The 14,421-nt window shown below is 40.1% G+C and overlaps 1 protein-coding gene across 1 annotated transcript in view; it reads left to right on the plus strand.

The window, feature by feature from the left end:
* znf385b (zinc finger protein 385B) overlaps positions 1-14,421 on the plus strand; it is a 160,054-nt gene that overhangs the window by 98,966 nt on the left and 46,667 nt on the right. The window contains exon 3 of the mRNA XM_024389610.2: positions 13,960-14,105. Within this exon, the coding sequence (XP_024245378.1) occupies positions 13,960-14,105 (146 nt within the window). The remainder of the gene's footprint in view (positions 1-13,959; positions 14,106-14,421) is intronic.

Here is a 14,421-nt window from a genome sequence, read left to right on the forward strand (position 1 = left end):
GGTAAAAATAAACCTGCTAATCTAACATCTCATTCCTAAATCATGGCCATTAATATGGAGTTGGTCCCCCCTTTGTTGCTATAACAGCTTCCCCTCTTCTGGAAAGGCTTTCCACTAGATGTTGGAAAATCTAGTGGAGTTTATTTTATTTTTTACAGGGACAGTGCACATTAATCAACGTTTCAGTAAAAGTGCCGGTTTGATTCCATTCAGCCACAAGAGCATTAGTGAGGTTGAGCACTGATGTTGGGCGATTAGGTCTGGCTAATAGTTGGCATTCCAATTCATCCCAAAGATGTTCGATGGGGTTGAGGTCAGGGCTCTGTGCAAGCTAGTCAAGTTCTTCCACACCGATCTCGACAAACCATTTCTGTATGGACCTCGTTTTGTGCACAATGGCATTGTCATGCTGAAACAGGAAGGGCCTTCCCCAAACTGTTGCCACAAAGTTGGAAGCACAGAATTGTCTGGAATGTCATTGTATGCTGTTGCGTTAAGATTTCCCTTCACTGGAACTAAGGGGCCAAACCCCAACCATGAAAAATAGCCCCAGACCATTATTCCTCGTCCACCAAACTTTACAGTTGGCACTATGCATTCAGGCAGGTAGTGTTCTCCTGGTATCTGCCAAACCCAGATTGGTCCGTCAGATTTCCAGATGGTGAAGCATCATTTATCACTCCGGAGAATGCATTTCCACTGCTCCAGAGTCCAATGGCGGCGAACTATAAACCACTCCAGCTGACGCTTGGCATTGCAATCTTAGGTTTGTGTGTGGCTTCTCAGTCATGGAAACCCATTTCATGAAGCTCTCGATGAACAGTTCTTGTGCTGACATTGCTTCCAGAAGCAGTTTGGAACACAGTAGTGTTGCAACCGAGGACAGACAATTTTTAATCACTTAAAGCACTCCCATTCTGTGAGCTTGTGTGGCCTACCACTTCGTGGCTGAGCCGTTGTTGCTCCTAGACATTTCCACTTCACAAATACAGCACTTACAGTTGACCAGGGCAGCTCTAGCAGGGTAGAAATTTGATAAACTGATGTATTGGAAAGGTGGCATCCTATGACGGTGCCCCGTTGAAAGTCACTGAGCTCTTCAGTAAGGCCATTCTACTGCCAATGTTTGTCTATGGAGATTCCATGACTGTGTGCTTGATTTTATACCTGTCAGCAACGAATAGCCTAATTTGAAGGGGTGTACACTTACTTTTGGCCATGTAGTGTCCTTTTTTTTGTACTGGTCCCCATGGGAATTGAACCCACAACCCTGGTGTTGCAAGCACCATGCACTACCAACTGAGCGACACAGGACATTTGGGATGCAGCCCTAGCCTCCAACGGCTTGCGATAGCATCTTGTAAAATACAATTTGGTGCTGACTGCCTACGGCTGGAGCATTTTGATGGGACTTCCAGGGATTCTAGATATGTGTGCCAGTGCCACTGGCGGTGTTTCAGTAAACATTAGTCTTTCTTTTACAAACAAGATCTGGGCTAGAGAATCAGCTTTCAGAGCTTAGGGGATGAGGGAATGAATGATGCTCTACAGTTTCTGTGTGTATGTGTGTTAATTAGAGAATAAGCTTTTTGTTTTATGTAGTGTGAGAGGGGGATGTCTGGGGGGGTATGTGAGTGTGTGTGACAGAGGTCCCCCCCTCTTTCTGTTCCTAAGTCTCCATGGAAACGATAGAGCTAAAACAACAATAATTTGCACAACAAGGAACAACGTAATATGATATGAATTTATTGACAACAGCAAACACTCAGGTACACCTGTCATGCCCTGACCTTAGGGAGCCATTTTATGTCTCTATTTGGTTTGGTCAGGGTGTGATTTGTGTGGGCATTCTATGTTCTGTTTTCTATGTTTTTGTATTTCTATGTTTTGGCCGGGAATGTTTCTCAATCAGAGACAGCTGTCTATCGTTGTCTCTGATTTGGAATCATAAATAGGCAGCCTTTTTCCCTTTTGTCATTGTGGGAAGTTGTCTTTGTTAGGGGCACTCGTAAGCTTCACGGTCGTTTTTGTTATTTCTTGTTTTGTTGGCGACATTTGAACAAATAAAGAAAACGCTCACCACGCTGCACCTTGGTCTTCCTTGAACGACGCCTGTGACAACACCACTAATATAACATCACTCTTTCTCAGCGGAAAGACGTACCTTGATTAGACAAGCCATATTCACATACAGTTTTATTGTAAAACGATATACAGTGCATGTAAAAGTACTCTCAGAACTGAGGTACAGTACAGGCTCTCATGTAGTGGTTATGTGCAGTACCAGGTCCCATACAGTGTTACACAATGTTAAGTGTTACTGTATTACAAAGTACTAGGCAGTATTACATAACAAAGAGACTGTTCTACTGACTTGAGATCTTAGTAGATGGTTTTAGATCAGTGGGCTAACCCGATCTTGAATCCCACAAACAATTACAGTTCAGTCACATGATCACATTAATTCTGTTATTAACTCACAATTATCTGATTCTCCATACATTCCATTTCCTTTTTCAGTAATTTACACATTAGAGATTTTATCACACAGAGCGGAGGGAAGTTGTGAGATTGAGTGGTGTCATTTTTCTTTCTTTGTCTCTCTTGTGATTTGCAACAACAACACATTGCAATCTGACATATTGCTGTTCTCTTCAATAGTCCAGGGGAATCTCCACACTCCTCAGGAAACCATAGCAATGCATCATGTTCTCTTGCATTCACATTCCAGCAAGGATCTGTAGCCTAACGGCTGCTAGTGGTTGCTCACCCCGTGGTGTCTTAGCACTAGTAGACTTCACAGGTACACAGAAAACCTGATGGATTATTGAAGGGCTCTGGGTGCTGTTCTCACAGACATTGCCCTCCCAGAAGGCCCATAATAACAGAGAAATGCTCTCTGTGACTCCTTGGAAGGAAGCCCTCCTATAGTTATTTTCTTTTATGTTGGAAATAGGTTCTGATTCCATTCCAGGATGTTTTGCAAACATCTACTGTACACCCCGGAGCACTCCACCACCTCCTTCTTCTCCTCCTTCTCCTCCTTGCTCATCCTTACTCCTCCTCCTCCTCCTCCTTCTTTCTCCCACACCCAAATGCAACAGGATTGAGTCACACACCTTGTGAGTCACTGTACACACACATTGAGAGAGACAGAGACAGATTGGCCACCCACTCAGATAGTGTGATGAAAACACAACTGGTTGTATAATAGGTGCTCAGTTCCCCGTAATGTCCATAGACATAGCCTGCGTCCCTATGTAGCCCTATGGGCCCTGGTCAAAAGTAGTGTACTACATAGGGAATAGGTGCCATTTGGGACACATCCCTAGATCCAATGAACAAATGCCAGTGTGTGACCTCATTCCAACTCAGATACAGTATGTAACATACGCCTACTCTACTCTGTACTGTATAGTACACGACAGAACCTCTTTAGTATTTTTAACTGACACTCAACCTTAAACCTACACAAAGAGGCTTAAGTACACTAGACTCTCAATATCATCTTCTGTCAGTAATGTTTGACATGTGTATGCATAACCCATTTAGAGTAGACTGTAGTGAATAATATCATTTATGTGCTCCACTGTTACTAATGTGTGGCAGCAGAGGCATATTATAACATATCCTAGCTTACCATGTTGAAAAACATTCTTGTTCACGTCCTTTTAAAAGTAACATTTTCGGAAGCAGGAAAAAAAAAACATGTTTTTAAAAATCTGATTTGTAATGTCAATTCAAATCAAATCAAATTTGTGACATGCGCCAAATACAACAGGTGTAGACCTTACAATGAAATTCTTACTTACAAGCCCTTAAAACTAACAATGCAGTTCAAGAAATAGAGTGTGGCGGGAGGGTCAATGTAAATAGTCTGGGTGGCCATTTGAGTAGTTTAATTGTTCAGCAGTCTTATGGCTTGGGGGGAGAAACTGTTAAGGAGCCTTTTGGTCCTAGACTTGGTGCTCAGGTACCACTTGCTGTGCGGTAGCAGAGAGTTGCGGTTGTGATTCAGTCAGTGGCTCACTTGTTCCTGTGGTCCCTATGGAACCTACATGCAAATGCACTGGATTATCTTTAGTGGAGAGCTGTCCCTGTGGTTACATGTGGTTGACATTATAGGACAAATTACACATTTCTCTCAGGCTGTAGGATTCTCTATGCCTGTTTTAACGGCAGATTAAGCCAGTGTGTGTTTGGTTATCTCTCTCTCCATCATTCCCTCGTCCTCTCTCCCTCTCCATCATTCGTTATCTTATGAGTTCATTGTAAGAAACCTCGTCTCTAATATCCTAATCAAAATCTACCTTTATTTATTCATCATCAGTCCAGGACATCACCAACTGTTTGTGTTGCTGTGCTGTATGAGGACATTAACTTATTTTCAGCTGTAATGTCATTTTCCCTGCTCATCAGGTGATTTTCTTCAGAGAGAACACAAACTGCGTTTGCAAATAAATTGAGTTCAAAAGCGCAAAGATCCAACTTGTTTTAACTACCTCAGACCCCGAGGTACAGTATATAGCCAAGACTGGGACTTCTCAAATCTGCATTTAAATTGAATTTGGTCTGTTATTAGATTTTCTTCCTGAAATGTTTGGGGCATGGCTGAAGCAATGGCTGTTTCCCAAACGGCACCCATGCCCTTTATAGTGCACTACTTTTGACCATGGCCCAAAGAGCTAAAGTCAAAAGTAGCTCACTTGGAATTAGGGTGCCATTTGGGATGTATACAATGAATGTTCATCCTCCTCCTAGACATCTTAATAACTACACTGTCTGTCCTCTCGTCTGGAATAATAAATAGTTGGATCATTTCATAGCCTTGTAATAATCACAGAGATGCCTAAAGAGGACTGTCTAATATCTTGTTAGCCGGTAGGGAGGCAGGAATGGACAGCTGATATTTTGGGACACAGACATGTATTTTGTTACAGACCCAGACAGGCTGAGTATGTGCCTAGCATTATGTTCTTCATTTATGTGGATGAACTGAACTGTTTTATAGCCTAAACCCTGGTCATATCTTAGCCATTTTAACCAGCATCCGAATGTCACACCCTGACCTTAGAGATCCCTGTTTATTCTCTATATTTTTGTTAGGTCAGGGTGTGACTAGGGTGAGTACTCTAGTTTTTGTATATCTATGTTTTCTTTTTCTTTGTTGGCCTAGTATGGTTCCCAATCAGAGGCAGCTGTCTATCATTGTCTCTGATTGGGGATCATACTTAGGCAGCCCTTTTTCCCACCTTCTGTTGTGGGATCTTGTCTTTGGTTGTTGCATGTGTTTGCACTCCTAGCTTTACGTTCGTTGAGTTGTTTATTGTTTTTGGTGGACTATTTAAAATGAAAAGAAAATGTACACCTACCACGCTGCACCTTGGTCATCTTTTAACGACGGACGTTACACCGAATTCACTCACGCAATGGTAATTCTGTTCTGTAGGTGAACTACAGTATGCTAAAATATTAAACTAAAGATTAGTCCATTTTAAATACATCATTCAACTTTTTAATTGGGTTTTAAGAAGTAGGTGCTCCGTGGATATATTTAAAGTGTGAAATCCGTCATTTTCCCGGGGAAATGGAAAGATGAACCAGGTCTAGAATAGCACTGAATTAACTGTTTATATTCTGTAACTCTAAATGGAATAGAAGAAATCTACATGCTACATACAGTATATTCCATGAAAGAATAATCTAATAATAATGAGAAATAATATGAGAATACACAAATACTCAAAGCAGGAATGCCCTCAGTGTTCCAGTTCAGTGGCCAGGCCTCCTCTCTGGGGTGTCATTACTCTGTTTTATCTCAAAGGGACACCTGGACTGGCCCGATACTCCATCAACCTGTCTGTCTGTATCCCATATGGCACCCCATTCCCTACATAGTGCACTGCTTTTAACCATCGCTCACAGGGCTCTGATCGAAAGTAGTGCACTATATATGGAATAGGTGCCATTAAAGTTGCACACTTACACTACCCAGCCTCATGTTGATAGGTATTATTGCCTGTATTTATCTGTGAGATGGCCTGAGTAAAATTAAGTTGCCCAAAGACACTGATTTAAGGTCAGTTTGGCTTTTTCCCTCTAATGGTTAAGGTTAGGATTTGGGGAGGGCAATCTGATCCTTGATCAGTGCCTAGGGGCAACTTCTATTCCAAGCTGTGCTGACCATGAACCTAAGCTAACAGTGTTATACACAAGCACTGTAATCCTATCATTTTATTCCCCCTACCTAGAGATATGATATGATTTCACTGGCCCTGGAAAACAACTGAATGATAAAGGCACATTCCCTTTCTCAAAATGTGATGAGATTAGATTCCTATTTCTTTTCTCCTATTTCTATGATAATGCTATTCTTAGAAACCTTTCAGCAAAAATTTAAAAAACATTTTCATTTTATACTTATTCCCTATTTCAAATGGACCTTTCTTGTATTTCCTTGATATCAAATCCTACAGATGGTCTCATTGTTGAAAGCCCAATTGAATGACTACAGTGAGCGTGGTGTACAATGACAAGTAACCATTGATGTTTCTGCCTTGTTGTTCATGTGCCAGAGTCAGAGTGAGAGAGAGAGCTAGTAGTGGAAAGAGTGGTGGAGGCAGAAGAGATCTAGCTGTGTGGTAACACAGGACCTCCAAGGACGTCAATAGAAGATGTATACATAACACAAGGGGGGTTATTCAAGGCAGGGCAGAATAGTGGCGTTTCATTTAATTTACTGTACCAGCAGGACTCTTAGCCTCCTTCCTCCCTCTCAGGACCCAGATTAGATGATGAAACAGACATGAGAAATACGGGGGTCAGGATTATTTAAATATCTAACTATCTCTTTCTGACTTTCTAACTGACTCCATGTCTCCCTCTCTCTCTCTCTCTCTCTCTCTCTCTCTCTCTCTCTCTCTCTCTCTCTCTCTCTCTCTCTCTCTCTCTCTCTCTGAAACTGAAGAATCGACTCTGGCTGTTTGAGAAAGCATCAACAACTTATAGAGAAGAAATGAGACATTGAGGATCTCTGCAGTTACTAGCTAGGTTTCCATCCAACTGGCGACAGATTTTCATGTGAATATTCTGAAATCCGCATAAAAACAGTATGTACATTTTGTCACCAGAGGCTGTACATTGAGAACGTGCCCACTCTGGTCTTGGCACGTGCTCTCTAGCCAACAGCTGGCAGATACACTGCGGGTAGGACAGCCTACATGATGACATTATTATGGACAAAAGAGAGAGATTTATTTAATTTATTAAAAGGCAGCCAAGCATCAATCATCATGTCTCCAGAATAAGACTCTCGATAATTATTGGAAAGGAGCATCAATCACTGCGTGCCTTTTCCCACTTTGTGAAGTTCATCATAAATATTATACCCCCCGAAAATGCTAACCTCCCCTGTTATTGGTAATGGTGAGAGGACATGTTTTGGAGGCATGATTTTGTGCATCTGTAACTTTCTCACTCATTATACACACTTCATTCATGTTTATCTGTAATCATGGTAGCATTCACATTAAAAGTATTCTATTTCTATTCACAATAAAAGTGACTCCATTCATTTCTATTGGGCACAGCATAATCTGAAACACAACCAAAACAAACCGCAAATGTATCCAACAAGTTTGTAGAGTCACAAGCTTGATATAGTCATTGCATGCTAGAAATATGGGACCAAGTACTAAACCTTTTACAATGTAATACAATAAGTGAATGTATCCAAATACTTAAAACACCTTCAAATGGGGGGACTAGATACATAAAGTTCATTCATTTCTAAACTGTAAAAAATATATGTATGAAAATACCCTCAAATAAACAGACATTCTGTTCTGTCGCCTCATATGAAACATTTGATCTCAAATCCAAAATCCTGGAGTATTGAGCCAAATGTATCATTGTAGCTTCGCTGTCCAAAAAAAGACAGAGGGGAGTGTATAGACCTCTGGTTCTAACTGGTATTTAGTTTGATATTTTTATTGATTTAGTTGAAGACTAGTGAAAGACAAAATTGTAAAAAGCTTTGAATGTGAGGTTGGAAACTCAAGAGTATATATTTTTTTAAAACACACCTAAAAACACTAGATACAATATAAGTACAATCCCGTTTCTTTCAATTAATTAAACAAAGAATACTCATTACAATTGAGCATGAACATCAGTGTACAAAAAAAAACGAGTTGCTCTGTTAGTCTTTTGGTTGTTGGTTGTTGGCTATTTGTGTCAGTCTCTGATCATTCTTTTTCTGTAGAGATAATCCAGTTGATTTTCCCCCAGAAAGTCACCTGATGTTTCAGAGTAACACATGTTTAGAATTCTCCACTTGAGCTCTCTGGTACCTACTAACCATTGATGGTACAGTTTCCCAGGTAACAGGACTTGGCTGTAATCATTCTGTTCTCTGAATATTGATGAGCCATTTTGAAAGGACTTGAGCGCTAAAGCAAAAGTCAATATTTATCTCAACTCGAGTACATCTCTCTCAAATGACATTCTATTGAATAGAACTACAGAACCAGGAACATTGGACAAACATGCTGTATTTACAGTACATATTATTGAGATACATTACTTCAGAACAGGAATCAAGTATTCCACATGTGTTCATCTGAAGTAAGCTCATTATTTGTATCAAAAGGCCCACACAGACAGGACATGCTCACAACACATTACTACGCACACAGCTTCACTCTCTCACCAACACAGAAATCAAAAAACATGTGGACACCATTGCAGGTACACCATTACAGACACATCAGTTCTTTCATCTAGTTGTAATGACTAGCCCTGGCCTGGACAGAGGCAGCTGGTGGGTGTTGTAGTGTGTGAATGAGGGGCAGACAGGCAGTAGACTGACCTCCAGAATCAAGTTTCCAGCAACCAAGCGGGATAGTAATTACTTCCTGAAGGATCCTAACCTCTGACCTGTCACCACTCCACGGGCCTTGAAGACCACCCTGTCATGTTGCTGATCACAGACTAGACAGACCCAGCAGCAGTGATGAGTGTTCTAGTGTGAGACTGTGAACGAGGGTCGGGCAAACAGGCCTTGGCAGAGTTTTTGTTGGCTGAAGGCTGGCCTCCAGCCTCCAGCTTCTAACCTCCAGGCAAACAGTAATGACCTCCTTAAGGGCCTAACCTCTAACCTGTAACCTCTAACCTGTCCCATCCAAGGGTCTGGAAGACTGGGCCGACTGGTGGACTGGTCCTGGTAGAGGCTGTGATGGCTCTTCTGAAGAGTTACTATGCTGTTATACCCAAAGTTAATACCATGATTGCGTGCAAAATGGTTGTGGCAATAACTCACTGTAAATAAATGAATCTGAGCAGTAGAGTCATGCTTCAGAGCACAATCTAGCCTGTAAATGTATGCTCGAAGACGTTTATTTTAGCTCTATCACATTGTGTTCAGATCTATAAAAGGTTCATGACAACACAGTTGTGTTTGTTCTGATAAGAAATGCATCAAAAATTGTTCATAGAAAAGAGAGTGCCCTGTGTTCCTGTTCTTATGGTCTGCTGTTGTTCCTGGTAAGGCTTTGTAAACGTTAGCTCCAAATAAATCACTATGAACTGGGAGGCCAGTTTCAAATGTCTAGTTGGGTCTCGCATGTGTTTCTCATCTCAAGGTCTTTATTATGGGTTAGCAGAATGACCGTGTTTGAGTATGTAGCAAGGTAAAAAAAAAAAAAATTAAACGCTTTTCGCTTCCAACAATACACATTGTCATTGTAACAAGTCATTTAGATAGGCAGCTCAGTTGGTAGAGCATGTCGCTTGCAACGTCAGTATAGTGGAATCGATTCCCAGGACCACCCATATGTAGAATGCACGCATGAATGTAATCGTTTTGGATAAAAGCGTCTGCTAAATGGAATATATTATTGTTATGTTGTACAAGTTCTGACTGATGCAGTAATAATGTGGTGAGCGTCTCGGGTGTCATACATTGAGTCATGAGTAATAAAATAATCCAATGAAAGTCAATCCTGTTTAGGTCATTTCTTCCTGGGAAAAGGGATTTTTATCCTTTATTGTTTCATGACGTCAGACATAGTATTCTACCCAGTCATTTTCATGTGTTGTGGTGTTAGATTCAAGTGAATTAAACTACAGAATGTGTGGACATTAGCAATTTAAGGTGTGTGCCATAGTGTAGAAGGCCGTACTGAAGACGTTTCATTTTGACAATGTGAAGCGCATGGCATGAAGTTGGACAAGACAGTCTGGACAAAAAGTTTCAGATGATTTATAACACTTTGACATCACATGACCTACCGTATGCACAAGTTACTGATTGTGTGATGCTGTTGTTTATTGGTTTCTTGGTCTTCGGGTTGATGATATGATAGGATTTTGCCTTTCATAATGTTGGGGACAGTTGCCAATGTTATAATAAATGGACAGCAGACGGGTAATTCCACAATAATGGAATTGCGCAGAGGCTCCGATTTTTCACTTAAAACGTATGCCAAACAAAAAGTAGTGATTTCAGAGTTTTAATAAAACATACAACACTGTGCACAAGGACTACTTTTAAAAATGTACACAGAACATTTTCCAAAAACACATTTACAGGGAGAACTGTGCAGATGCAAAGTTTGGTAACAGAATTTTTGTAAAATCTTTTTTGTGCCCACGTTGTGTCCACGTTTTCCAAAAGCTCTTAAATATCTGCTCAGTATTAAGATTTGCCTGGACCAAATCTGAACAAATCATAGACGTCTATGTTTCACAAATAGAGTACAGTACACTACAGTAGTGTTTAGTACAGTAGTGTACAGTACATTAGAGTACAGTAGAGTTATGTTCAGTACAGTACAGTAGAGTTTAGTACAGTAGTGTACAGTACAGTAGAGTACAGTATAGTTTAGTACAGTAGTGTACAGTACAGTAGAGTACAGTAGAGTTTAGTACAGTACAGTTGAGTTTTGTACAGTAGTGTACAGTACAGTAGAGTACAGTAGAGTACAGTAGAGTTATGTTCAGTACAGTACAGTAGAGTTTAGTACAGTAGTGTACAGTACAGTAGAGTTATGTTCAGTACAGTAGAGTTTAGTACAGTAGTGTACAGTACAGTAGAGTTATGTTCAGTACAGTACAGTAGAGTTTAGTACAGTAGTGTACAGTACAGTAGAGTTATGTTCAGTACATTACAGTAGAGTTTGGTACAGTAGTGTACAGTAGAGTACAGTAGAGTTATGTTCAGTACAGTATAGTACATTACAGTAGAGTTATGTTCAGTACAGTATAGTACATTACAGTAGAGTTATGTTCAGTACAGTAGTGTACAGTACAGTACAGTAGAGTTCAGTAGAGTTATGTTCAGTACAGTACAGTAGAGTTTAGTACAGTAGTGTACATTACAGTACACTAGAGTTTAGTACAGTAGTGTACAGTACAGTAGAGTTATGTTCAGTACAGTACAGTAGAGTTTAGTACAGTAGTGTACAGTACAGTAGAGTTATGTTCAGTACAGTACAGTAGAGTTTAGTACAGCAGAGTTTAGTACAGTAGTGTACAGTACAGTACAGTAGAGTTCAGTACAGTAGTGTTATGATCAGTAAACTACAGCATTGCTTGCTCTTTTGGGTTTTAGGCCGGGTTTCAGAATAAACACTTTGTGACATCTGCTGATGTAAAAAGGGCTTTATAAATACATTCTATTAATTGATTGAGTACAATACAGTACATTATGGTTTGTAACTACTATGATTTCTTATTGGTGCCAATTCAATTGCATAAATTAACGATTTGGTATCGGAATTTCGAATTGTAATAATTCCAAATTGAAATGAGTAAAAACACTATAACTAATGAAAAGGTCTACTTTTACTTGTTACTTCTATGAACTTTCATTATCATCCCTCCTCATGAGGGACAGAAATATGAAAATATCTTATAGATATGTGGGTTTTTGATAATGGAATTTCAAAGCATAAGGCAATATTTCTTTAACTTACAGAAGACAGAAACATTTATCCAGAACTAAATATAATAGTATGTTGATAATAGTCTGCAGGGTTCATTACTTCAATGTGATCGTGTTTTGATGTATTTCTAATTTCCTTTTAAGACTTTTTCTGCTATATGTTTTCTAAGACCCCTTTTCCATCTGTTTGACCAGGAATCAAGGCCTTTTTCTCATTCCAAATTTTTGGGATGGAAATTGGTTGAAAAATGTATATATATGCCAAAATAAAATAAAAAAACATAGACTCTTATCTTTCATTTGACCCCCAATTTGACATGCTACTATTAACTTCACATGTTGGTGCTCATGGGTCCTTTTACATGGAAATGACCAGACACAAATCAAATTATGAACAACTCAATTCCAAACAATTGAATTCCTATCAGCGACAGAAAAATCTAAACATGTAAGATTAGAGGTTCTAACCATGTGTCTCCCATGACAACACGATCATGAGACAGTATAGTTTGCAGTATTACATTACATCTCTATATATCATATAAAGACAAAACCCTCAGTAGAGCTTCATCTCCATGTTAAACGTTGGTTTCATCCCAGTGATCCCCTGCATAGCTTTATTAAATCACAATGTCTCTTGATGGATGATATATTTCTATGAAATTAGCTGGAAGAGTATCCCTGCTGTGTCAGCGCGCGTCGATATTTTACGTTCTCTTGGCATCGAACACAGTATGATTTAGTATGAAGGGAAATTTGAAGCAATAGCTTGTTTATTTTTTTTGAGAAATGTTGTTCATGTTGAATCTCTGACAAGAATATGAGCACCTATTTGAAGTTAGTGTGTGTGTACGTGTGTCAGCACGTACACACACAAGCTGGCACTTTTGGATTTCTGAGATAGACTCACTCATCATTTCACATGCTATTAAATCTCTACTGAGATTAACTCTTGTATGCAGACACACACAAACACACATGCACGCACATGCACACACACATTCACACACACATGCACACACACATTCACACACACATGCACACACACATGCACACACACACGCATAAAACATGCATAATTTGGAGGGAAGTTGAAGAGAAAAGAGCTTTGACTTCTGTGTCGATTATCTACAGTAGTGCATAGCTGGTTAATAATGTCATTCTTTATTTTGGTCTGGATCCATAGGCTTCTGTGTGCATTAAGATTTTATATTGTATATTCAGAGTATGAAAGCCTGAAGTGAACTGGCAATAACCTTATTTTCCTTTGAAATATGCAAAGTAGATATACACAGATATGACTACGATACCAATGAACTGCCTTGCATCAGGTATGATCTGTTTCTGGGCTCAAGACCCAGTCCCAGCCATAGAAGTATTCTCCTAGCTCCATTCCCTCTGCCCCAACATAATGTACTGCATCCTTCTTCCAGGCTGACTCACACCCCAGCACACACACACTCCACATCTTACCCCAGCCTATGAGCGCATAGAGACGTTTTTCTGCTTAATTTAAGCATGATGAGTTACTTTCCACTATTCTCTGCCACAGCGCTCACAACAGCCACAGTGTACAGTGTATTTTCTCTGCCTGTTAGCTCCTCGTGTGTGTTATGTATGGTCCTAGTGCTATGAATATCATTTTTTAATTTTTGATTTAACCTTTATTTAACTAGGCAAGTCAGTTAAGAACAAATTCTTATTTACAATGACGGCCTACCGGGGAACAGTGGGTTAACTGCCTGTCAGCTCAGGGATTCTATCCAGCATCCTTTCGGTTACTGGCCAAACGTTCTAACCACGCACTAACCTGCCACCACTACATCATACTGCCCTCATCTGAAAATGTGTTAATATTTCTCTTTCTCTGTTTTTCTCTTTTCCTTACTCTTTCTTTCTCTTTCCCTCTCCCTCTCTCTTTCCATTGTTCTGTCCCTTTTTCTCTCTCCTCTCTCTCTCCATCCTTCTCCCCCCCCCTCCACTCTCTCTATCTAACTATCTCTCCATCTCCAAAGGAAGTTCATGCCATAGCAACACACTGCCTGCGCTGGTGCGGAATCAGTCTCTGATGATGCAGTCCACTTTGGATATGAAACCCTTTATGCCCTTCCACCAAGTGGACACCTCCTCTAGTGTGGGACTCTTCCCTAATTTTAACACGGTAAGAAATTGCTGCTTTCATCTCTTGTTAGTAATGCTTTCCCGAGCCAGACCACCCCATAAGGCAGTAACCTATCTCCTTTTTTTGTAGTGTGAGGCAGATTGATGAACAGGTACAGCCACTGGACTGGGCGCCTGTCCTTTCATCTCATGTATTTGTAGTTTATTGTCACTATTATTGATCTTAGATTTCAGTATTGTTTCATTGCCAGAATCCTACTGTCTTTCTTTTCCTGATTCATGAATTCTAAATGGCTTAGGAGATTCTTCCTTTTCCCTTCACAAAGAATCTTAATGGCAAATGCACAGAGAAAGAG

This window comes from Oncorhynchus tshawytscha, linkage group LG26 (genome assembly GCF_018296145.1).
Source record: "Oncorhynchus tshawytscha isolate Ot180627B linkage group LG26, Otsh_v2.0, whole genome shotgun sequence".
In the NCBI taxonomy this organism is placed as follows: domain Eukaryota; kingdom Metazoa; phylum Chordata; class Actinopteri; order Salmoniformes; family Salmonidae; genus Oncorhynchus; species Oncorhynchus tshawytscha.